The sequence below is a fragment of the Chelonoidis abingdonii genome, chromosome 2 (assembly GCF_003597395.2).
Source record: "Chelonoidis abingdonii isolate Lonesome George chromosome 2, CheloAbing_2.0, whole genome shotgun sequence".
NCBI lineage: Eukaryota > Metazoa > Chordata > Testudines > Testudinidae > Chelonoidis > Chelonoidis abingdonii.
The window spans coordinates 200,598,427-200,624,777 of NC_133770.1; the positions used below are offsets into that span (position 1 = coordinate 200,598,427).

Here is a 26,351-nt window from a genome sequence, read left to right on the forward strand (position 1 = left end):
GGCTTTCATTAGTCTCCTACAGATCCATCTAGCTTTGCATTTTCTTCTGAAGAAATGTTATTGAATCTATTTTAGGGAGCGTAATGCTCTGTACCTCGGGGGAACACACAGCACCTCCACGTTCATCCTTGTAAAATGATTGTGTGGTATCCAATGCAAAGTTTGTCATGCCGGGTGTCTTTGGAAGGTTTGTGATGCCCTGAGCATTGTTGTTACAGTAATGTTATAGGTTATAATTTCATGTATATTATGAGGCTGAAAATGTATCCTCATGGCTTAAAATAAACCCAGGCAAAAACTTGCCAGGAGCAGAGAGGCAGTTCACACCTCATCAGGGCATGTATGGGACGAACCCTGCCCAACCTCACAGGACCAAAGGATGCTGGCCAAGGCAGCAACAAAAGAATCTGTTGGACTCTAGAGGGAGTCACCCCCCTTCCCTTTGCTCAGTTTGGAACTGCGATGAGGTAATGCTCACCTGACTCTGAAGGAGGGAGGGGCAAAGCCAAGAGGGAAGAAAGGACATGTTGCAAGGGAGAGACGTTTTCCTTGCTCTTCCTCTCTCTTCCACCTACATCTACAGACACAACACCAAGCGACTGAAGCACTGATCAAAGGGGAGAACCTGGCTGAAGAGCAGCCAGTCAGTCTGTGGTGAGAAGCATCTAAGTTTGTAAAGGCATTGAAAGTATTAAGATCAGCTTAGAATGCATTTTGTTTTTAGTTCATTTGACCAAATCTGACTTGTTATATTTTGACTTATAATCACTTCAAATCTATCTTTATAATTAATAAATTTGTTTGTTTATTCTACTTGAAGCGGTGTGTTTGATTTGAAGTGTGTCAGACCTGGTACATATCAATTTCTTTGTTAAATTGACAAACTCATATAAGCTTGCAGCATTCAGTGGGCATAACTGGGAACTGCAAGATGGAGGTTCCTAGGGTTGTGTCTGGGACTGGAGAGATTGGCTAGTGTCATTCGGTTGTACAATCCAAGGAGCAGCTTACATGCCAGATGCTGTACTTGAACAGCCCAGAAGCGGGGGTTCTCACAGCACAGCAGGGTAAGGCTGGCTCCCAGAGTCAAGGATTGGCGTGACCTAGCAGATCACCAGTCCAGGTAACACCAAAGAGGAATGTCACAGGGAGTGACTGTGTTAGCTAAGCAATTCCTTCTTTTCACTTCATGACTGAGGTACAATATCATTCCACTAAAGAGTGAAACACTCCCATGGAACTCATGAGTTTCCCACAAATCTCATTGTGGAAACCTGAGAGTCCCTGTTCCTGTCTGATAGGAGCACTTTACTTTTCATTGTATGAGGTTGTAACTTACAGCCAAAAGGATGCTGCCAGAGATGCTGTTTCTGTAGTTGCTCATGAAATATTTCTTTCCACTGTTAGACCTGTGTGATTCTAGCCTCTGTGGAAAAACTAATTGCAGCAATGATTGCAGGTTTATTATTACTTTAATAAAGCCCCTTTGTTTTATTACTCCATTGACACAAATACTATCCTGCAAAATGATGGACAACTCTGATTACTGAGTGAGAAGAAAAATTAACCCTCTGAGGCAGGGCCGGATTAAATTTTTGTGGGCCAAGTACCAAACATATTTGTGGGCCCCAGGGGGCAAGGTGCAGGGGGGCAGGATGATCAGTCTCCACAGTCAAGGGCAGGCTGGGGGCAATGATGCACAGCACGGCAGGAGCAGCCCCGCTCTGCGCAGCCCAGCAGACGGGCACTGTTTACAAACCTGCAGCTGCCAGACACACACTGGCCTGCCCAGCCCTGTGCTGGCAGCATGCCCCTTTCCCTTGAGGCCGGCGTGCACCATATCGCTTCCCTGCCCAGAGTCCCACCCTTATGCCCAGCACACCCTTTCCCAGAGATCTCCATCACAGATCTCTATGCCCAGCCCCCACATGTCCCAGAGACCTCCCCTGCTGGCTTCCCATCACAGCTGCAAAGCACCCTGCATACCACACTACTCACCCAGCACCCTCATAGACCTCCCCACTGCCCACCACCTTCCTCATAGTTCCACAATCACAGCTACGCAGCATTCCATATTCTTGAGGAGATTCTGCACCAAAAGTTAAAAAATTCTGTGCAAAATATTTTAAAATTATGCAAATTTTATTTGTCAATAAATAAATGTGGAGGCTCCAACATGGCAGTGGGGAGCACAGGCCACTGGTTGCACGAAGGTGGGAGATTACCCTGCAGCCTCTCCCCACTCCACCCACCACAAGACAGGGACTGAGCAGTGAGGCTACACTCGATGCTGACAGAGTGCAAGGGCCAGGCCTGCCCCAGAAACACCTTGGGGTCCTACCTCCCTGTGCCAGGTGCACCAGGTGTGAGTGAGCAGGCTCAGCCTGGCAGCAGGATCCAAGTGTGGGGGGATCCAGGTGGGGGTAAGAAAGTTCTCTGTGGTGCAGTCTGGGTGCAGGCAGTTCAGTGGGAGATCTGGATCCACAGAAGCTCATTGGGGGGGTTCCAGGTGCAGGGGCAATGAGACTGCAGGGGATCCAGGTGAAGGTGTTTGGGGGAGGTGGGGTTCATTTGGGTGGGGGTCCAGGTGGAGGTGCTTGGGGCTCATCGGGGTGGTATGCAGGGGAGGTGGGGCTTGTCAGGGTGAGGGTTTGATAGGCCTGCTTAAAAGGGGAGCCCCAGTTTCTGCCAAGGGGATGCCGCATGATGGGCTCCAGCTTCCCCCCTACTCCTGCTTTCCCCATCCCATGCCCCTTCCCTGCTGCTTCATCTCCTCCTCATCCCACCCCCTTCCTGACTTCCTCTTTCCCCCTGCCCCTGCTTCCCCAATCCTCTTCTCTTCCCCATCCCATGCCCCTTCCCCACCGCACCATCTCCTCCCATCCCATGCCCCTTCCTTTCCCACTGCCTCTTTCCCCCCTGTCCCGGCTTCCCCCATCCCCTTCTCTTCCCTATCCCACGCCCCTTCTCCACTGCCCATCTCCTCCCCACCCCATCCCCTTCGTCCCACTGCCTCTTTCCCCTGCTCTCTTCTCTTCCCCAACTGACCTCACGGTGCGGGGGTGTCAGGGCAAAGTATCCAATTCAATTTTGCTTAAGGGAAGGCGATCAAAGCCCAATAGTTTCGCCCTACAGCACACACATTGTGAAGTTACTGAAAGAGTAAGGCTGAAATCTACGCTTTAGTTAATTTCACTGCACTGCACGCTGGCACTGCTATGAGGAGCAACCCCTGCGTGGCCAGTCTGCAGCGGGAGAAACAACACAGCATTGGTGCAAGCAGATGAGCAGGGTCCCTTCACTCGCTTGGGGGAACTTCATGTCCCGCAGCAAGCTCCACGAAGCCCAGCGCCCGCGAGGAGTCCAATGGGTCTGGGCACCATGCGGGTTTCCCTACAGGGTTGGAGCCCTTTGCAGCCTGCCCCATTCTCGCTAATCCCCAGCTCGTGGCTCTTCCCTAGGGGAGCCCGTGCTACCCGGCCCGCGCCTCCTGCTGCCCATCCTGTCCTAGCAGGGGGACCTAACTCCTATAAGCAGAACGCGTTCCGGGCGCGCGGCATCATGGGAATTGCAGGCCGCTCCGGGGAGAGCGGTGGAAGAACTGCATCTCCCAGGGTCCTTTGCGAGAGCGGACTACACCTCCCAGGATGCCTTGCGTCTTGTTGCGCCCACCCCCAGCAACGGTGTCTCTCCGCTTGCTCCCTCCCGGCCAAGGCGGAGCGGATTCGCTGCGGGACGCGGCGGTTTGATTCCCGGCGGGCAGCGCGGCGCCGGGGAGATGGAGCTGGCCCCGCTCATCAGGAAACTCGGTAACGGTCCCGCGCGGAGCCGCCCTGGGACATCCCTGCGGTCCGCGGCCGGAAACGGCCGTGGGCGTGTGGGGCTGCGGGGACTGAGCTGGGTCTGTGCTGCGGGGCGAGAGCGGTTCCCGACGGGCTGCGTGTCTGATAGGCGTGTGTGCGCACACCACGTGTACAGTTGTTGTGCATGACACCGGCATAGCTCCGCGCGCAGGTGTCTGCACAGACGTTATTTATCCCCAGTGCTCAATGCAAGGCACTCGTGTCAGGCACAAAGTGCGCGTCGGGTCTTCCTGCCATCCCTGTGCATGACTTAGGCCTGGTCTACACTACGCATTTAAACCAAATTTATCAGCGTTGGACCGATTTTACACTGCACTCGTCCACACAACGAGGCCCTTTATATTGATGTAAAGGGCCCTTTAAACCGGTTTCTGTACTCCTCCCCGATGAGAGAAGTAGTGCTGATGTCGGTATTACCATGTCGGATTAGGGTTAGTGTGGCTGCAAATCGACGGTATTGGCCTTCGAGCGATATCCCACAGTGCACCGCTGTGATCGGTCTGGACAGCAATCTGAACTCGGATGCACTGGACAGGTAGACAGGAATACAGATATACAGGAATAGACTCGTGAAATTTTGAATTTCATTTCCTGTTTGCCCAGCATGGAGCTCTGATCAGCACAGGTGACGATGCAGTCCCAAATCCAAAAAGAGCTCCAGCATGGACCGTATGGGAGATACTGGATCTGATTGCTGTATGGGGAGAGAAATCTGTTCTATCAGCGTTACAGAGAACGAAATGCCAAAGCATTTGAAAAAATCTCCAGGCTGATAGACAGAGCCACAGACAGTGCGTGTGACAAGCGTAATGAAGCCAAAGAATCAAAGGGATGCTCATGGAGGGAGGGAGGGGGTACTGAGGACTCCAGCTATCCCACAGTCTCTGAAAAGTATTTGCATTCTTGGCTGAGCTCCCAGTGCCTGTAGGGTCAAACACATTGTCTGGGGTGTTTCAGGGTATATGTCGTCAATTTACCCCCCTCTCTGCCTCCGTGAAAGAAAAGGGAAAAAAATTGTTTCTTGACTTTTTTATATGTCACCCTATGTCTACTGCACGCTGCTGGTAGACGCGGTGCTGCGGCACTGAATAGCAGCATCCTCTCCCTTCCTCGGTGGCAGATGGTACTATACAAAAGGACTGATAGCTGTCCTTGTCATCAACTCGTGAGTGCTCCTGGCTGGCCTCAGGTGAGGTCGGCCGGGGGTGCATGGGTAAAAATAGGAATGACTCCTGGTCATTCCCGGTAGATGGTACAGAATGGCTGGTAACCATCCTCATCATAGCAACTGGGGGCTGAGTTCCATCAGCCCCCCCTCCCCCCATGTCTAAAGAAAAGATTCTGTACTGCCTGGACTATCATAGCAGCAGGAGGCTGGATTTCTCTCCCCCGCACCGTTTAATGTCCTGCCTGGCCGGAGGCTGCCTCCCCCTCATTTTATCTCACTAAAAACTCTATGTTTCTTATTCTTGCATTCTTTATTACTTCATCACACAAATGGGGGGACACTGCCATGGTAGCCCAGGAGGGTTGGGGGAGGAGGGAAGTAATGAGTGGGGTTGTTGCAGGGGCACCCCTCGTGAATGGCATGCAGCTCAGGGCAATCCAGGGAAAAAGGGCGCGAAATGATTGTCTGCCGTTGTTTTCACGGAGGAAGGAATGAGTGACGACATTTACCCAGAATCACCCGTGACACTATTTTTGCACCATCATGCATTGGGATCTCAACCCAGAATTCCAGTGGGCGAGGGAGACTGGGGGAACTATGGAGTAGCTACAGGATAGCTACCCACAGTGCAACGCTCCAGAAATCTACGCTAACCTCGATACATGAACGCACACCGCTGAATTATTGTGCTTTGTGTGGCCGCGTGTACTAGACTTGATAGAATCTGTTTTACAAAACCGGTTTGTGTAAAATTGGAATAATCTCGTAATGTAGACATACCCTTAGGCTGGTGTTTTGCTAAACTTGGTTTCTTTCATGGTGATGGGAATGAATATAGCTTATTGTTGTTCTCTGTTTGTTTGTCGTTGTTTTGTTGTTCACCTTAAGAGAAACAACTCCAAATAGGGGGCTAACCCACTGGGCTCAAAAGGGGAAATAAGAGTAAGTAGTTCTGTCCCCATCCCCTTCTATTCCCTATCCCATGTCCCTTTCTCCACTGCCCATCTCCTCCCCTCCCCGCTCCCTCTTAAGGAGGCAAAATTGATTATGGCAGTCAAGTGTTTTTTTTGTTTTGTCTTTTAATGCAGTGCTGTTTATTTATAAAGAATGTACACAATGTTCTTTTTCTCTGAACACAGTAGAACCAAAGTAGATCGGGTTTATCAATACAGCCATTTATTTAAAAGTGAATTTAGAACGTTAGAAGATGCGCTGTTGACTCAGGGATGGAGAAAGACGTACCATTTGTCCCTGTGACAAGTAGTAGCACAAGATTTCCTAAGTCTTAGATGTCTCTGCTGAGACACCAAACAAAGCTAAGAATTGGGATGATATTGTAGATATGTTTATGAACCACTTTAATTCCTTACCACTCCTTCACCATCCTCTTCTTCCTTTTTTTGCACAGGTCATCAACTTGCAGAGATAAGAGAACGAGCTCTCAAGAATATATTGTGTAAATTAGATCATAATTTGATTTCATATGCTGATCTTGTCCAAGAACAGTTGCTTTTTCTCCATTTGCTGGAATGGTTCAATTTTCCTATAGTACCGATGAAAGAGGAGATACTAAATTTGGTGAACAACTTGTTAAAGGTGTGACTTTTGTTCTTAAAGAGTATGCATTTACAATATTATACATAAATGGAATTTACTCACACAGTACACAGTACTCTTTTTTTTTTTTTTTAAGAGTGCTTTGCAACTAACAGATTAATTTATAAATGAGGATAAGTATAATTAAAACCATTGTACAGATGAGGAAACAGACACACAAGTGAAATAACATGTGCAAGATGACACGGCAGGTCAATGGGAGAGCTGGAAAAATAATGCTGGTCACTTGATTCTCAGCGTATTGACCAGTCTCCACTTTTGCCATATAGACTGAAATAATCAGAAAAATGGAGAGCAGGGATTTGCTTAGAACAAGGTTAGAGAAAACAGTGATAAAAATGCCTTTCCTCCATTTATGGTAAAGTTTCCAGCACTGGTAATATCTACACAGAAGCATTATTGCTGAGAAATAGGGGGATAATTGCCTGGTTTGGATGAATGTAAAGAGTTTAATGGCTTGCTTCAAGTGTCACAGCTAGTCATTGGCAGAGTTGGGCATGGAATAGAATCCCCTGACTCCCAGTTCCCTGCACTAATCACCATACAACAATGTGGAAAAACATTTGATATTGAGTTGAAAAACTTTAATTTTCTGTAAGATAACAAAAAGCTGAATTTAAGGTTGATAGCTCTGTCTTTCTGATGTAGTATAGAAACTTTAAGAAATTGCCAGCATGTCTTAACTGATTGTCCTCTTTCTGATCTAGCATCCTTCTGCTGTCCGGCAATTGGTTGGGATTGGTGCAGTGGAATTCTTTTCTCAACTTCGTCATCATATGGATCCACATCTGCAGACTGTAATTGATGGGATACTAGATGGGCTCTTCCTACTTCCTTCAGAAATTCCTGCCAATTATCCAGCAGTGTCTTACCAAGGACAGCCCTTACCATCAGAAGACAAACCAGGTAATTTGTATTTTTGAAAAGTTTGCTTGCTTAGTATTTTAAAAAGAATATTCTAGTTTCCACCCTGTTTGTTTTCCCTTCGTGTTCTCTGAGCACAAGTCTCTTTGGGAGAAGGCACTACAGAGTTTTGTTTTGTGGGGCTCCTTATCTAGTGCTCTTGATGTTTGTGGGAAAGGATGATGATGTATCTTTTATGTTGCTCACTGGCTTAACCCCCTTATGTGTGGGTAAAGGTAGTGTCAGCAGCTATTCTAGCTTTGAGGTTGCAGTGTATGAGAGTGGAACAATTCTTTTTTTTTGGGCTCTTGCAGCCTTTCCAGCTCTTGCACAATTTCTCTGTGCATAACTTGTTTACTGGGCCTCTATGAGGAGTCAAGATTAGGCCATTAACTAGTGTTAGAGAACCTAACTGGTTTTATTGGTTCTTTTTTTGACAGTTCAGGCAGATTTTTCCTTCTCCAGTTTTGACTGTGTATATGAAATGTGGTGAGCCCCTCACAGCTACTAAGCTACAGTCCCTCTCCTCTGCCTACCCTAAATATCGCAATGCTGCTACCTTACAGTAACTTCTAGTTCCAGTGTAAACTATATGTGAGAAGCATGTGCTAGTTTTACTAAATTCTTTAAATCAGAAGCCATAGTTGCCTCTTCTATAAATAGTTAGCCTTTTTTATTGTAGGGAAAATTTAAAAATCAGGCTAACAGCATGGATGTCATTAGACCAAATGAGATTCCTAACTTGGTTTTCTGAAGCTTACTTTTGAGAATCTATATTGCTACTGATGTTCCAAGGGAATATTAGAATAATACGTGTGTGTGTGTATTTCATGTTTTTTTTATTATTTATATATAGCTAAAAGCCCAGTAAACCACTGAGCTGACCTGCTACTTACTTTAAGGTTGACTATGTATCTCTAAACTATTATTCTCTTTGGAAACTTTACCTACTTCGTTACAAAAGTAGAACTTCAGATTAAAGGAAAACATTTTCTGTATCTTTCAGTTTTGTTTACTTTGTTTATTTGGCAGCACTTTGTATATAGTCAGTTCCCCTGATTATGTAGGACACAAGAAGGAAACAGAGAAACCTCTTAAAAATTGGAGAATGTGATTGCAAAATTACAAATTGAGAGGACTCGGGCTAAGTGTAATATCTGAAAGGACTTTTAACTCCATTTTTCTGATAGATAAGATTTATAATTTAGGGATAAAGTAGTAAACAATTCAACCACGGAATACAGAAAAATATTGTATTTATATACAATGAAAACATGCTTTTTTTCATTTACTGCCATGTTTTGTTTGGTTTAGTTTTACCCCAAGAAGAAATATTCGCTGGATATTTTCACCAAGGCAGAAGTAATTTGCAACAGATGGAAATCCCTCCCAAAAGATCAGTTGGTATGCAATTGAAATAATTCTGTCATATATATATATATATATATATAAATAATATTCAGTAGAGGATTCTGTGGAAAATATGATTTCCAATATCTTTTAAATTACAACTGGCATTGTTGTGCCTTCTACTTCCTGCTGCCATTTTGTGAATACTGGTCTCATAGAAACTCTAGTGGTAGAGATGATAAACCTAGTTTTCATCTGTAATTCTAGTGGAGTAACAATTAAAAGTAGACATTTAGAACATTTTTAATTTTTTTAATATTTTAAAATTTAAAGCACCTAAGTCCCACTGGAAAAAGTGACTTAGGAAATTAGGCGCCTAAATACCATTAACTTGCAATGAAATATAGACTCTTATATGCCTAAGTCTTTTTTGAGAATGGGACCTAGGTGCTTTTGAAAACATTATCCTGTATCTAAATAGTAAATGGCACTAATGCTTTTTTATTTTTCTAGTATCACTGAGATAGCTATAGCAGAAACATAGCAGAAGTTCCTCTGTCACACGTGGCCCTGGTCAAACTTCCCCTGACTGGACAATCTCTTTATTGCTGTATTTGGATCTCATATGCTGGACATGTGTGCTCTTAAGCTTCTTGTGGTCTGAGTAGGCTTCAGAACTGTCTGTTCCCTTGGCTTCTTTGGCATATTTCCTGTCCATGGTCTCTGTCTGTTACCCCTTTAAGGAAATGGAGTCCTAGGGCCCCATTGCCAGTGACTCCTAGCCCCAGATGCCTCAGTAGTTCAAGCACACCCTTTTCCAGAGTTCCACCTTGTGAATTTATAGTTCACCTTTTCAGGGACATGGACATGTGGTAGCTGAGGGAAGCAGACCCAAAGTCTTTTTGCAAATGTTTCTAAACAAGTCATTCTTTACTTGAGAGAGCATAAAAGATGTACCGATCCAGAGACAACCCCCTCCGCCCCCCCCCCCCCGGCTCCCCCAAAACACTCAAAGCCTGCACACATTTCCCTGCCAGAATTTTCTCGCCACTGGGGGCCATGCCTGCAGACAGTCAGCGTCAGCAAAATGTCTTGCAGCCTGCAATCAGATTATCCTGATGGGACTCAGGTTGCCCAACACTGCTCTATATCCAGTGAATCAGACCAGCATGCTGGAAAGCAGTCCATAATGTTTAATGTTCTTTTAGTTGTGTTCTTATCAGTAGCGTGACAAGATGAAAACTAGGTTTTACAAGTTGACATTGGTGTTACCATACTTCTTTCACCAATTCACTTCTCAGCAACATATTGGCCATCATTAGGACTACAAAATTACTTAAATGCAATTTTTAATTAAAAGGTTAATTTAACAAGCTATTGTCACAAAAAGTGCAGAAATTACACAAATTACAATTAGGTGTAGAAATTGGAAATAGAATTCTTTTACGTTCAAGTTTGGGAAAGTATGTGTTTTTGCAGCAGAACAGAATAAGATTACAGATTGATGCATTTAAGGTATGGGAAATATTGCTGCTACGTCTCCTTACTGAATCTTTTTATGTAATATCAATGAGTTACTGCAACTTGTTCATTCTCTGATTACTCTGCTGAAAACTCAATGCATTGGCAGCTCTTCAAATAGATTTAGTTTAATCAGGTTTTATAACTAAAAATTCACTGTACAGATGCTACAAATATTGACTCTCCTAAAGAAGTACGTTAACATTTTTGGAATATGCTTTTTAAAATACTTTTGCTATTTTTAACAGTAAATCAGGCAGTGAAATGTTTGAAGTTTTCCACATTTCCTTGGTTAACACTGACCACGACGGATAGACATGTTCTTTCATCAAATGAAAGGTACAGTAATGAAGATTTTATAGTTTATATTTTTTACTTCATTGGATTTCAACCACTCAAACTTTGTTTTTCAGCACTAACAACTCCTGTTGTGAATATTTTTTAAATGAGTCGAGTGATTATGAAAGCTATTCTGAAGACTGATAGCAGTCATAGTACATGCTACCCACTGCAGTGTCTTAACTTTGTCCTGTACCTTTGTCTTTAGCATAAATTGCCTGAGTCAGCCAACAATGCCAATTTGGTGGGTTTTGGGATGCGGACAATTCGTTGGTAGTAACTGGAATAAGATCATGAACTTACTTTGCAAGGGCTCCCAAATCATTATTAGTAACTAACATAGATATGAATCCAGACAGCTGTAGCTATTTTATCTCAATTCCAGTTCCTTGAGCCAAACACTCCTCCTTCCTGGTGTGAAAGGCTTTAAACCTTGATGTTACTCCCTTGTTGAAAACTAGATCATTTTCTAATGATGGAATTTTAGACTATAAAAGGCTTTAAAATGTGGTAAGAACTTCTATTGCTTGAATCACTTAAGAATAGGCAAAACAGAAGATAGCATATGTCTAGTACAGAGAATAATGGAGGAAGATGGACTAGGTTACTTAACAGACCTAGTCCATCTCCAACTGATTCTTATCACTGTTTGCAGAAGAAACAGATTTCTCTACTTTTCCTGTGTGATAAATTCTAAAATCTGGAAAATCTGTTTAATGTTTTTAATTTTCCTTTTAAATCTGACAGATCTCTGGTTCATAAAAAGGACAAGGTTGCTACTTTGGCTTGAGTATTTAAAAACTATTTGTAATGAAAGAAGAGGCACAGTGGGGAAGAGAGGGTGGAGTGAATTGAAAAAGGAAAGGAGAAGAACTTGAGAAAGGGAAATTGGTGGAGAAAAGAACTTTTTTTTTAAAAGGACAACAGTAAAGCTAGAGTAAATGCCATCTGTTCTAAAATGGCTTCCTTTATGTAAATTCTTACCTGTGACTGAAATTCTCCATGTTGCTAATTTGGGTAGTGGTAATGGTAGAATTTTGTTACTGATGACGTGAGTCAATTTGTTGTTTACCATAGCGAATGACTAAGTGCACAGGGAACTTCTGATTTTCTTATCTCAATTTAAAATTCCGAAGGGGTTAAGGAAGTAGCTTCTCCTTGAGAAATCTAGGTTGAAACTTGGTGTGATCCAAATGGAATTGAGTTTGGGTGTAACATTTTGCTTGTATTGATCTTCACTGTTGAGGATGTGAGGGAGATTTCCAAACCTGATCCATTCTTTTAGGTGACAGATATGAGGAACTGTCCCAAACTGAGGTGTCATTAGAGGAGATTTCGGAACAAACTGATAAACTAAACAGTAATACGTCTTCAGGACCTGATGGTATTCACCCAAGAGTTCTGAAGGAACTGAAATGTGAAAATGCAGGACTACTAACTGTCATTTGTAACCTATCATTTAAATCAGCTTCTTTACTGAATGACTGAAGGATATCTAATGTGATGCCAGTTTTTAAAAAGGGCTCCAGAGGTGACCCTGGCAATTTATAGGCCAGTAAGCCTCACTTCAGTACCGGGCATATTGGTTGAAACTATCATAAAGAACAAAATTATCAGACACATAGATGAAAATAATTTGTTGGGAAAAAGTCAACATGATTTTTGTAAAGGGAAATCATGCCTCGCCAATCTACTAGAATTCTTTGAGAGGATCAACAAGCATGTGGACAAGGGTTATCCAGTGGATATAGTGTACTTAGATTTTCAGAAAGCCTTTGACAAGATTCCTCACCAAAGGCTCGTAAGCAGAATAAGTAGTCATGGGATAAGAGGGAAGGTTCTCTCATGGATTGGGAGCTGGTTAAAAGATAGGGAACAAAAGGTAGAATAAATACTATTTCAGAATGAAAAGTAAATAGTGGTGCCCCAGGGATCTGTACTTGGCCCGTCCTTATAACTTTCATAAACGATCTGAAAAAGGGTAAACAGTAAGGGGCAAAATTTGCAGATGATAACAAAACTACCAATGTTAGAGTCCAGGCAAGACAGGACAGCTATTAAAAAGGATCACAAACTGGGTGACTGGGTGACAAAAGGTAATGAATTTAATGTGGTAAAGCAAATAGCACATTGAAAACATAATCCTAACTATACGTAAACTGTGATGGTCAAATTGCTGTTACCCCTCAGAAAGAGATCTTGGAGTCATTGGGATAATCTCTGAATCATCCACTCAATGTGCAGCGGCAGTCAAAAAACGAACAGAATTGGGAATCATCCAGAAAGAAGGATAGATAATAAGACAGAAATATCAATTGCCTCTATATAAATCCATGGTAACACCCACACTTGAATACTGTGCAGATGTGGTCCATTCATCTCAAAAAAGATATATGGAATGAAACGTTCAGAAAAGGGCAACAAAAATGATTATGGGGATAGAACGGCTTCCGTGTGAGGACAGATTAATAAGACTGGGACTTTTCTGCTTGGAAAAGAGGTGACTAAGGGGGGATATGATAGAGGTCTATAAAATCATGGGTGGTACAGAGAAAGTAAATAAGGACGTGTTACTTACTCCTTCTCATAATACAAGACCAATGGGGCACCAAGTGAAATTAATAGGTAGCAGGTTTAAAACAAACACAAGAAAGTATTTTTTCGCGCAATGCACTGTCAACCTGTGGAACTCTTGCCAGAGGGTGTTGTGAAGGTCAGTATTATAACGGGGTTCAAAAGGGAGCTAGATAGATTCATGGAAGATAAGTCCATCATTGGCTGTCAGCCAAGATGGGCAGGAATGGTGACCCTTGCCTCTGTTTGCCAGAAGCTGGGATTGGGTGACTGGGCAGGGATCACTTGATAACCTGTCTGTTCATTGTCTTTGGGGCACCTGCCATTGGCTACTGTAAGAGGACAGGATACATGGCTTGATGGACCTTTCATCTGACCCAGTGTGGCCGTTTTTATGTTGTCAAGTATCAGAGGGGTAGCCGTGTTAGTCTGAATCTGTAAAAGCAGCAGAGAATCCTGTGGCACCTTATAGAAAACGTCTGTTAGTCTATAAGGTGCCATAGGATTCTCTGCCGTTCTTATGTTGTTTGTCCACAAAAATAACACAACCAGGAACCTTTACTTGGAAAAGGCTTTCAATTTCACTGATAGCTTTGTAAGGAAATGTCTACCTCTGATGACTTCCACTGTTCTAGTATTTCTGACATTAACTGAATTTCACCTTGATTTTTAGCTCTTTGAGAAGTAATAACCACAGTTTAATTTGGAGTACATGTGAGCTTCTACAGGATGTTATTATGCAAGATTTCCCTGCTGAGATTTTCCTTCAAAGACCAAAGATTGTTCAGGTTAGAACTACCATCAACTAAGCCTTTCCATTGGGTTACAAAACAATGTAAAGTGGGAGCTCAAATAAATTTTCCTAATAATCCATCTGAAGCTGATGCTTCTCTATTTAGATAGAGTGGACACTAATTAAATGAATATTTGGCTAAGTGGAAGGAGAAAAGGGAATTTACTATATGGCACACTTCAGAGAGGAAACCTGCATTTTAAATTTTTTTTATAGTCTCCTGCTTAGCTGTTCACAACATCTAATCTATATATACTGTGAATTGGGTTTTTCCCCCATATTTCTCTGGCTAAGGTGAATGGCAAGTATCTCCCATAAAAGTTGTTTCTAGGATGGTGACAGAGGCTCATTTGAAACTAGCGTGAAGTACATGTTTCTCCTTGGACTAATAATGTTGCCTTCAGTGAACAAAGAACTTTTAACTGTGCTTTCAGTATGATTTTGCTTACACTCGTTCAGAAGTTATTTCATTTCTGTTTACAAATTTCTGTTAATCCTTATGTTTTTAGAGCCTTCTGTCTCTACTAAAGTTGGCTTTTGGAAAAGATGGAAAACACCGCTTAGCCTTGCAGGCAGTGTCATGCCTGCAACAGTTGTGTGTCTTCTTAAGAAATAGGCTTAATTTTCACAGAGATCCAGGCTTTTTCTCCACTGACCAAGGTGTGTATATGTAAATGTGGTGGTGTATGAATGTGGAATGGATTTTTCTGAAGATGATACTTTGCATGTTTGAAAATTCCATCCTGTAGCAATGCGAGTTTGGGATGGCTGCCATGCTCAAAAATGATGATGACTCTCTTCTATCACATGTAGGCTGTGCATGCTACATGTGTTAAATAAAAAATATTTTATAAATGTTTTAGGATTCTAAAAATATTAATTGGAATTCTTTCTTATGCTTCTTCACCTGTAAAATTAGGTGTATTAGTTACTGAGAGTCCAACTGTACAGGCCTCAGATAGAGAGGAGAACTCAAATAAATTAAATTTAAAATTAAAACATCAACAGCAGCATTTAAACCTGGGACTTCTGGATCTAGAAGCAAAGCCTCATGACCCAGCAAAATCATGACTGACTTTCACTAAAGACTGAAGGACGCCCTCTCCTTCCATGGCCTATTACTCTGCCAAATTTCATCTCTTTACCTCTACCTGCTTTGATTTTAGAGCTATTTATAAAACATTGCAAGCATGTTGTTACAGAAACGCTACTTGTGATTCTGTAGTTAAGACTGAACTGAATTTTGCACTTATAGAAAGATTCAGACATTTTTTTGCATGATGAGTGGAGCACTTACTTTTTGAGTAAGAGCACCCAAATCTTTAACCAAAAGCTGACCCCAAACTTCTTTGAGTCTTAAATAACTTAAAAAAAATCTTTATTGGGCTCTGCACTTCTAGAACTTGAAGCAGAAGTACCAAAATACCACAAAATATTCATGTGAGACTTCTATTAGAATTTTACAGACCCAAGGATTATGTTTACATTGTTTTTTTTTTTTCAGTGCTAGTCTGCAATGAACCTCTGAACTTTTTGAGATTCATATGGACTAAAGTAGTTTTGTGCCAATCTCCTGTACTTTTCTCCTTATTTTTCTTACTCTGCTTTAATGAATAGTGTTAAAATTTTTTGCCATTTGTTACCCCGCTTGGACTTTTCATACTTCACTGAGTGGTCTGTAAGACTGAGAGGTGTGTGGTAAATTTATTTTTCTGCTTTTATTGCATAAGGTACAGCTTCTCAGAATTCTTCTATGTCCTATGGCCAAGAAGTAAGAGGACCTCACCATTCCCAGAATCCATCACCTGGAAGTAGTAGCCCTCGACCATCTGTGATTGGACGTACTGGTCAGCGTCCTAGAGGTGATGGCCAAGACTGGGATGCGGCGTCTTCCAGGTGAACAAAGTGGGAGGTTAAGTTAAGCCTATTGCCTATTACCAGAATTACCTATTTTGCTCCTAGCCAGCTTGTGGGAAAACATGTACAGTAAAACCCCAGAATTATGAACACCTCAGGAATGGAGGTTGTTTGTAACTGAAGTGTTCTAACTCTGAACAAAACTTTGTTCTTTCCAAAATTTACAGCTGAGCATAGACTTAATACAGCTTTGGAACATTACTATGCCGAAGAAAAATGCTGCTTTTCCTTTAATTTTTGGTAGTTTTCGTTTAACACAGTACTGTACTGTATTTGCTTTTTTTGGTCTCTGCTACTGCTTGATTGCATACTTCCAGTTCCAAATGAGGTTTGTGGTTAACTGGTCTGTTTGTAACTCTGGTGTTCATAACTTTGAGATTCTACTATAAGTCTAATTGTTGAAATTAGAATCCTAACTGGAAAAAGTCTTTAAAATAAAGAAACTTAAATTTAAAATGGTATTCACAATTTGTAATATTGTTCTGATCTCTCACATTCTGCTCTTAAGAGCAGAGACTGGTATTTTACAGATGAACTACAAATACCTGACACTCTTTCATATTGCTAAAGATAAGAAATCAGCAGTTCACTGTGTGTGGACTTGGTTTGCAGTGAGATTTGAAAACACTTCTGCTATTTACTTAACAAGTATTGAGATCGGGATTTTTTGTTTCCCTTCAACAGTTGGGAACATAGAAAAAACTTAGAGTGAGTGTAATTTAATCTGGTTGTTGTGATTATTATACACACTTATATAAAAAGTTTCTAAGGATTTTTGGCATACAAGCTTGACCACATAAAATTTCAATTGTGCATGATTTAGCCACACAGCTCAAACTTTATGACTAATTTACTGGAGACTCTTAAAATGTAAAGGTCAGTGTGTATATGTGGTACTCATCTTGGTCCAAGATTTGTAATCACTCTGGAAGAATCATTGTTCTTTTATTATGTCATTACTTGAGGATTTAAAAAGACTGAATTCTTATTTAGTCATTGGTGATACCTTTTTGAGTCATAATAGTTAGTGGATCTAACCAATATACAATAAAGTGTTCTCACATTATAGATATAGTAGCTCAGATGATTAATTTTAACTGTCTTGAGAGCTATTACTATATAAAAAAGTTATTAAATCTAGTACATAGTTTTTATTAAGCAATTATATAGCACTATAAATGAACCCTGTGCTTTTCAGCACATAGACTAAGACCCTTCCCTCTGTCCTGAAGTGTTTACAGTCTAATACTGAAAAGACTTAGCACAGATCAACCCATCTGGAAATGGCAGGGGTGGCTATCTCATTGACTAGGAAATCAACATAGGATGATTTGAACTTTTAGCAGGTGAGAGAGGGGACAGGTAGAGAACAAATGATGACTTGTTGCAAATGAAGTGCCATATTGTGACCTGTTTAACCCTGTCTGCATGCCCGTGCTCCCTTAGTCTCCTGATCTTGCTGTTCATATGACAGGTAACAGCACAGGTGTGAGAGCAGCCTCTGCTAGGCTACTGCTGTCATCCTATGCAGAAGGGTGGGAAATTCATGGAGCTTTGGGTCTGGTTTTAACGCATCTGCTCATACTGCAGTGAAAGTAACCTATGCAGTGCTCAGGGAACAAAAGGGAGCCAAGAACTTGGACTATGTCTGGGTCAGTGCAACTACTCGCTGCTTCTTGCACGAGGCTTGTGGGAAAGCCACAAATAACCCAGACGCAACATGATGGAAAACTTGAAGCTCAGCAGGAGAATGAGATGAAGTAAACAATAGAGATGAAAGAATTAAGGGAGAGGAAAAATGTTCGTTCAAAATTCCCATCCTTATGTCTCATACTATTGAACGAGAATCCTTTCTAGCCACCAACTCTTGTTCAAGTTCTCATAATCTGATTTATTTTTCTATTTGTTTCTAAATATCACACTTTCTCTTCTTGCCTAAAATCTCTGAAGCTCTGCTATCATCTCTTTTTCTATGTTTTAACTTCTATTTGGAAACCTATCCTTATCCCTTTTCTTAATACTTCTACTTTTAATGATTTGATGCATTGTCTCTTCCTCATCTCATAATCATACGTATGACAATCAGAACCATCCATTGTTGATTCATCTGTATTTTTGTTTACATTGCTGTATCGTCCTTTTATTCTCCTTCAACTCTTAAGTTCAAAGGATCTGTAGAAATACGCTGCTATCCTTTCAAAGTGCACTGGAAAGAAGGATCCATATAAAGACAATATAATAAAATGCAACCATACCAGAGATTGCTTTCTTCAAATTCTTCATAAGGGAAAATGAATAAAGCTATTGTATCTTGAATTGCTTTATAAATCCTTACAAATATTTAGTCAAAATAATGACTTGCAGAGATGAAAACAATTATAAGAAAAACCTTATATCTTTGAGCTATCTTCAGTTCAACACATCCAGCGAATCTAGGAACCTTTAAAGGTAGCTGAAAAAAGATAAAAATCAAAATGTACTGTTGATGCATATGCTTGATTGTATTGAAGATGTATTTTGAAGAGGATGGGAGAATTAGGAACTATTTATCCACTTTGTTGTATAAAGAAGGCCTGTAAAGGATTTTATGTTCCACTTGTTTTTTAATTAGAAAATCAGGTCTTTTGGGGACTGTTCTTTCCTGGAAGATTCTATGGGCAGCCAGAGAGGTAGCAGGGAAATGACATAGATAATGCCAAGAATTTATTTATTGAATGAGACTTTAATTCAGACCACTCCACTTTGGGTTATTTTGTTATTATGTAGGGCTTTTCTCCAATTACCATGGATCGATGCTGCGGCGATCGAGCCACCAATGGTTGATTTAGCGGGTCTAGTTAAGACCTGCTAAATCAACCACTGATCGCTTTCCCGTTGACTCCAGTACTTCACAGGAACGAAAAGCATAAGGTAAGTCGATGGGAGAGTTTCTCCCATTGACCCAACCCAGTGTAGACACCGCAATAAGTTAACCTAACGTATGTCGATTCCAGCTACATTATTCATGTAGCTGGAGTTGCGTAACTTAGGTCAACTTAACCCCTTAGTGTAGACCTGCCCTTAGTTTTAGCACAAACATCTAACACAGAAGGAAAAAGCTCTTTTTTGTCAAAGATTCAACACTCCATTCATTCCTGATCCACAGTTCTAGGTCCATCTTTGGAGATCTCCACTAAAACAGCCAACATCAGATTTAACATACTGTAGATTTCTAAGGAAAAAAATGTTGTGTCCCCCCCCCCCCCTTTTTTTTTTTTTGTGGGAGAAAAAGCTAGACTGCCTTTATAAATCATGAAGAAATGAAAAAAAAGTTAGTCCTTTTTTTTACCTCTTCAGGTCACTTTTTTTTTTTTTTTTAAAGACTATTTAAGTTTGTCTTGTTTGACAGTATTTAATTCCTATACTGTATTTGCTTTGTAGTGGAAGCAGTATTCAAGCTAGTGCAAACTCCAGAATAAATCTACAGTCACCGCTGGATGTAGGGCACATTGACTTGCCAGACCTGGAAAGTGAGGATACTTTAGAGTTACAGTTCCAACAGCTCAGCCTTCCTCAGTTCTGTGTGTTCATCCTGGAATATGCTGTACCTCTTCTAAGAACAGGTGAATGTATATTAGGTTTTTGTGTGTGCAGGAATACTTCTTTTCCCTCATTTTGTATCCCATACCAGTAGGAGAATCCCATAATATTTTCAAAATGGGTGCTTTGTAAAGAATTTTTTTTTTTAAAGCAGCCATTCTTAAACACATTAATCACATTATTGTGATTATTTTGTTGTGGGGTATTTGGTCAGGCCCTGTAAAGTTGGATCAGCTAATAGATCTCTGGCTCTGTTTTGCTCTAGAAAAAGGCGACAGGAGGAGATTGAATGCATGGGGAAGGAGAGAGAGGAATGTAGTATGATTCAAAGAGAGAAGAAATAGTGAGTTTGTCTGAGACAAAGTAAAATGGGACAGGGGTGTGTGGACTGTCAAGCAGGAAAGAAACCCTCTCTAAACTAAACCTTGTTTCTTTTTCTGCCACCAGCGTAGAATATCAGGGTTGGAAGGGACCTCAGGAGATCATCTAGTCCAACCCCCTGCTCAAAGCAGGACCAGTCCCCAACTAAATCCCCATGAACGTGCAGCTCTTTTTTCTCTTTACTACTATCCTTTACAAGCTATATTCATCCTCCTTATGCAATTCACATTTTTAAAATAAAAATTCATTTTATTGAAAAATTATTTCTATATAATAACTATGAAGAAAAAGATCTCTCTCTAACTAAAGCAGGTATGTCATCTCTGGGGCTAGCTCTGTAGCTTCCTGTCATGCAGCCCTGGTCTACCCGAAATGTTTCTTGGCCTTGTCCCTGTAAGAAAATATTCATGGGAGAAACGTTTAGATTGTTTTCTATATTGTTCAGACCTTTTCTTTTTTGGTAGACACAGAACTTAGGGTCCATTTTCTTTGCCTCTCGGTCCTTTTATTTTATTTTTTGCTTGGGGCAGCAGAAGAGTCAGAGCTGGCCTTGTCTTCTTGCATTTCATTAACGACTTTAGTAAAAGAAAGTGGTGATCAGATGAGTTGCAGAAAGGAAGGAGGGTGCCTTTCCTGTAAGAAATTTACGTAGCCTGTCAGTTATATTAGTTAGTCAGCTGAAAAATCGAGGTCACTTTTGACATGTGTTGTAGGTTTTGTTTTGGTAAATGGAATATCCAGATAACTTTATCAGGAAAAGTATTTTAATGGGCAATTTATCTAAATTTATTTAGGAAATACTTTATATTTTCTATTATCTGCCAGAACAGCAGAAGAAGTCTGCGTTTTCATAGTGTTAAATCCTGGCACCATTGAAGGCAATGGCAAAATTCCCCTTGAGTTCAAACGGGCCAGAGTTGCACTCATAGACTTCAATGCCAGAATGGATTATGATTATATAGTGTGACATCTAAGGCTATTTAATTGATACAGAACAGATACATTTCAAGCTAGTCTCTGGTTTTTACATGTGGCCTTTCATTTGAGTCTGTCATGGAAAGCCCCAGATTAACAGTACAGTGTTCTCTTTAACCGACGAAACATCTATGCTTTGGCAGTTGGAGGAAGATTAGTTCCCTTGGATGATGCATAAGCATACATCTGTGCAGCAGTGTGATGGGGGAGGGTTCCAGAGCCCAGCCTGAACCGGAATGTCTTCCCAGTCATTTTTAGCCTCCTGGGACTGCCACAGATCTTGTATGCCAGTATAGATGTACCCTATGTGTCTAGATCTGGGGTGATGTGATTTCTCTCTGCTTCTCTCACCTGAGGTGACGTAATTTCTCCTTACCACCCAGCCTAGAGTTGAAATTCTTTATATGGCTTTGTTAGTGTAAGTGGGTTAGTTGTATCTTGCTCTGTCGCCCAACGGGTAATAATGGAACATAAGTAGAAAACAATTTACTATATTTTCAACCTGTCTCAGGAGGTGTGAAACTGCATGATCTGGGGACAACCCTTATTTTCCCCCGTCCTCCCTTTCACAACTCTCTACCCCTCTGAGTTGCTAGTTTAGCAACAGTGTCTGAATTAGTCTTGGAACATAATTTTCGGCACAGTTTGTGGTACTGTTATTCTAAGATGGTATTTATATGCTCTTTATTTTTCTCAACTGGTTAAATTAGTAGGGATTAAATTAGGACCAAATGTGAAAAGTTATCTCATCCAAATTTTACACTGTAGTATATTTTGGCCTGCCTTGGGTAACATAAAGATTATTGGACTTGTAAAGATTTTTATTGGACTTATTAATGTACCACTTTATACTATCTTGATAGTGACACTATTTGTGTGAAAATATTGAATCTTTAAGTGGCTTTTTATGTTTTTGGAATATGTTTTTAATCAATAACAAAGTTCTTAAATGGTTCTTTTTTTATGGTCTCTAATTTACTGAATATATAATCCAGTATTTAACTGTCCAGAAGCAAGTATCAATTTTGGACTTCCCTGAATCAAAGATCTTAACAGCCACAAAGCATTCTTATGGATCAGTGGAGCAACTACTTGGCCTTTGTTTTTAGCATGTTTGTAGAATTATGCAGTTCATTATTGCATTATTTATCAAACTATTTGGAACTCTCTTGGTTTGAGGAGTTGGCAGGTGATCAGCTTTTTTATTTGAATACCATTTTGAACTATATTGTGGTGTGGGGATGTGGGAAGCTCTTGTTCACTGTATTGAACTTTTTTGGACTAATTGTCAGTAGTTACCAGGTGGACACTAGTATCTCGCAGGAAGTAAGGATGTAAAAGGTTAGCCAGTAAGCATTAGGCTTACCGTAAACTGACCTTAGCCGTTCATCCACTGCATGCCTACCAGAGAAGACCCAGACCCGGTGGTTCTGCTTATGGCTGTGGTATTTGAGAATGATAGTCAGTTTTCTCTAAAATCCCAGAGAAATGGCTGGTACACTAACTTTGCTATGCTGTTCCTCTTTCATACTGAGCAATACATTTTCCATTTGCTAATAGCGACAGGGATTCCAAACTCTGGTAGCACAACTACTACATTTTCCTTAATCAGTATTACAGCAATATACATACTGATATTCTAAACTCCATTTTACACAGAAGGGAAATTAGGTGTATCATACTTTGCTTCTAAACTTTTTTTAAATTTTTTGTGGAAGTCAATTGATAATTACAGTTATTTTTGCATACATTAATTTATCAAATTTCCCCTTGCCCTTTTAGTAGTGAAGTCTTAAATGCTTTCTAACAGCAGTTGGCTCACAGCGAAGAGGTCTGTAAAAGGACTGCAAGTTTCCACTTCCAGTTAGTTGAAGTAATTTGAAAACCTAAAGAAATCAACCTGTACTTGTGACTCCTTAGGTGAACGAGGTAGGGTTACTACTTAGTTTTCCTTGCTAAATTTAAAATTTTCATCAGACAAGGTTGAGGAAATGCTTGTCGGCATTAATTTCAGACTTTTAAGAACTTCGCAATATCTAGTTAATTTAAATGTAATAAATGACTGATGATGAATCTAATACTGTGTAGACATCTTAAATGCCATAAAACCTTATTTTGCCCTTTAAAAGGCAAAGGATAGTAATTCAGAGTAAGTCCATACTTCAAGCTAGAGTGTGAGTCTCAGCTTGAGGAGGCATATGATAGCTTTAATTGATCTTGTTCACTAAAACTAGAATGTAGCCAGAGCAGCATGACTGTGGGAAGGTAAAATATTATCTAGCATTTCTGATCGCAATGCTTGATTAGAGCTAGTGTGAGTATGTCTTCGTGAGCTGCAAATCTCACCCCCAGCTTGTAGCATAGACATACCCTAACTTACTATCCTTTGCCTTAAACCTAAAGAGAAAAATAAGTATTAATGAATCTAATAATATGTAAATATCAAATGTTTTATCAGTCATTTATCTGTTGTACAACTTTAAACGGAAGTGTAGCTGTACCGTCAGTGAAAGGTTCATTTTGCTTTTAACAGTGGGTAGGAGATATTATTTTTATTTTAAATTATATAAATATAAATAGTTCCAGATTGGAAGATTCACTAAAATAAAAGGTAAAGTTATAAATAAATATATCTTATTATAATCTTGATTTATAAAAAGTCAAAGTAAAAATTCAAACTTCCACAACTGACCTGAACATATTTCTGGACTCATTTTTCAGCTTCCCCCTACCCTTTTAAAGAGGTGGTCCCGGTATGTAGCCCAATCTTGATAAGTTTATTTTAAATAACCAATTTAGCTCCATTTAGGGCCTTCTCCTGTTAATCTGGGGCTGACAGTAGCATAGATGCATTTCTAATGCACCAGTCACTAGTATTAAAGAGCCACGTGCATATATTCAAACTTAGACCGAGCTCTTATCCCTATTTTATGTTTCTTTGGGGGAGAGGAATTAATCTCTGGCCTTGCTTTAGAAACATTATGGGGTCGTTATGCTACTTTATTTGAGAAAGTCCTATCTGAAGAAATTCTATTCATATGATTGCCATCAGTGATATCACACAGCAAAGGTCCTCTACACTGTACCAGTTCTCAAAAGTTTCACACTTATGGCTGATCGAAGGTGCTGGTGAAACTGTGAGAAAGTGGGGAAAGAATTGATATTAAGAAAGCTTTGCTCTTTTCCATTGATGGTAATACGTTTTAAGGTCTTGGTCCTTTGTTTGGTATTGGACTGGATGCTAATATGGAGTATTGTGTGATACTCTCACCATTCTGCTTTGTTTAGCAAGAGGACCAGAATATGTTGAATCAGCTGTAGTGTGCATGTGGGCTGCATAGTCATCTCCAGGTAGGGTGCATTGAAATTGTCTAGCTTGGAAGTCACAAAAGCGTGGATCACATTAGCTAAGTCTTTATCTGTGAGAGGTGGGTGCAGTCTCCATCTGGAAAATGCTCTGGCTGCTGTTGCTGTTATCAGTATTCATGAGGTTGCACTGAACCTTGAGACTTCATTCCACCTTGATGATGAATAATGGAGATGTTTCCTTCGCTAGGTAGTGAAATTATTGCTTTTGCTAATTCTTAAATGTTTTCTCTTTCCTTTTCCCACACTCTGACTTCGGTCTTACCTGGGTAGTGTGAACTGACTACTTCTTGATCAGAATTCATACACATCTAGACTCCAGATCAAGTATCAACCCTCAAGGGGCTTACTGTGGAAATGTAGCATTTCACTGCTAAATAAACATGTTAGAAACTATAACTAAGATCAGGAACACTATAGTGACTTTTCTGAGCTATAATGGGAAACTTTTAAAATTTAGTGTGTGGACTTCAGGTTTTCTTTCTGAAATACCCTCAGAAGTACAAACAAATATGTCACAAAGGAGTGGAAGCATAAGGAAGAAAATGTACCCAGTGAGTCAGTTGCAAGAAGTCCTTAAACACTGAGAATGCCAAACCTAACTTAGCCCTACTAAAGTTTTGCCCATGCTGGGAGGCAGAGCCTAACTTGTCTTGTTGAGAAAACTGCATGATGTTGAGTCCACTCCCTATAAACATGCAACAGATAAAGCAGCAGCTGTCACTTTGAAAACTGCCAGCCTTCCATCTATGCTCCATTTGTGGCCACTAATGGCTTAGCGGCAACTCTCATGTACAGCACATCTGCAGGCTTGCTATTCCAAGTTTCTTTTGCTCCCAGATTCTCAGCTGTAAGAATACATAAAGCCCTACCTCAAGGAGTCACCAGTAGGCAATGCACATTAAGCAGAATGTAACCTTCTGGTTAATGGGGACAAAGAAAAGGGACTTACAAAATAAAAGAGTAAAAAAGAAGGCCAAAAAAGGAGTGGGAGGTGCAGGGAATGGAGTAACAAAGCGAAAGGTCCCAGGTTGAAGAACAGGAGAGAGAAAATGGACCAAAAAAAAAAAAAGGAGTCTGTGACAGTAGCTTGGGATGATGGGAAAGAGCATAGCAGAATCATCCCTCTACCAGCCTTTGACAAAAAATAGGGAGCTGCTATCCTAGTACATAGGCTAGTGTGGAAACCTGTATTCTGTGTTGAAAACAAAACCACAAAGAATGGGGAGATAACTTTCTCTCCTACTTGTCCAGGTGGGAAGTTTCAGGCAGATTTATCCTTGAGCTAAAAAGATCAATCAAATAATATCTCGTCCACAGCAATGGTAAAATGTGTCTGCAATACTATAAAACTTTATATGTAAACATTCTCATCCTGTCCTTCCTCATATAGCCAACTGACTTTATTTAGCAAAATTACTATCCATGGTAAATATACATTTAGCCTTTTTTTCCAAGTGTGTCTTCTCTGAGCAACTGTTCACTAGTTGTCATCTCAGCTGCGATTTAAGCAGTTCACCCAAGGTTAGCAATGTCTCTTCACTTACAAAAATGCTAACAGCAGGCACAATAATACAGTAGAAATGTCATTGGTGGTAGCTTTTCTAGTATAGGCTATACTTATTAAAACAGTCTGGAAAATACACCTCTACCTTGATATTACGCTGTCCTCGGGAGCCAAAAAATCTTACCGCGTTATAGGTGAAATCGCGTTATATCGAACTTGCTTTGATCCCCCCCGAATGCTGCTTTACTGTGTTATATCCAAATTTGTGTTATATTGGGCCGCGTTATATCAGGGTAGAGGTGTATATTAAAGTTTAGCAGCTTCAGCACAAAATCTATTTCCCTGCTTTTTAATTACTGTAGTGCTTGATAATAAGAATTAATATCTTCTTGGTTTATGGAGGGTGAAGGAGAAGAAGTGAAAAATATCCCAGTAACTCTTCCTTATTAAATATGGTGCTGCTGTATTTAGAAGAGGAATTTATAATTTCAGTAAGCT

At 40.7% G+C, this 26,351-nt stretch overlaps 1 protein-coding gene across 8 annotated transcripts in view; it reads left to right on the forward strand.

Moving 5' to 3' along the window:
* Window positions 1–3,667: 3,667 nt before the first annotated feature.
* The window catches only part of RTTN (rotatin), a 161,431-nt gene continuing 138,747 nt past the window's right edge, over window positions 3,668–26,351 (forward strand). For 7 of the 8 annotated variants that reach the window (XR_012655334.1, XM_075062916.1, XM_075062918.1 and 4 more), the window contains exons 1-9: window positions 3,673–3,809; window positions 6,440–6,627; window positions 7,356–7,554; window positions 8,866–8,955; window positions 10,671–10,761; window positions 14,009–14,123; window positions 14,638–14,788; window positions 15,859–16,024; window positions 19,466–19,647. Coding sequence is in view for 7 of the 8 variants with exons in the window: in XM_075062916.1 (XP_074919017.1) it covers window positions 3,779–3,809; window positions 6,440–6,627; window positions 7,356–7,554; window positions 8,866–8,955; window positions 10,671–10,761; window positions 14,009–14,123; window positions 14,638–14,788; window positions 15,859–16,024; window positions 19,466–19,647 (1,213 nt within the window). In the remaining variant the exon portion in view is untranslated. Of the gene's footprint in view, window positions 3,810–6,439; window positions 6,628–7,355; window positions 7,555–8,865; window positions 8,956–10,670; window positions 10,762–14,008; window positions 14,124–14,637; window positions 14,789–15,858; window positions 16,025–19,465; window positions 19,648–26,351 lie in introns of all 8 variants that reach the window. The other variant, XM_075062917.1, reaches the window with a different exon arrangement.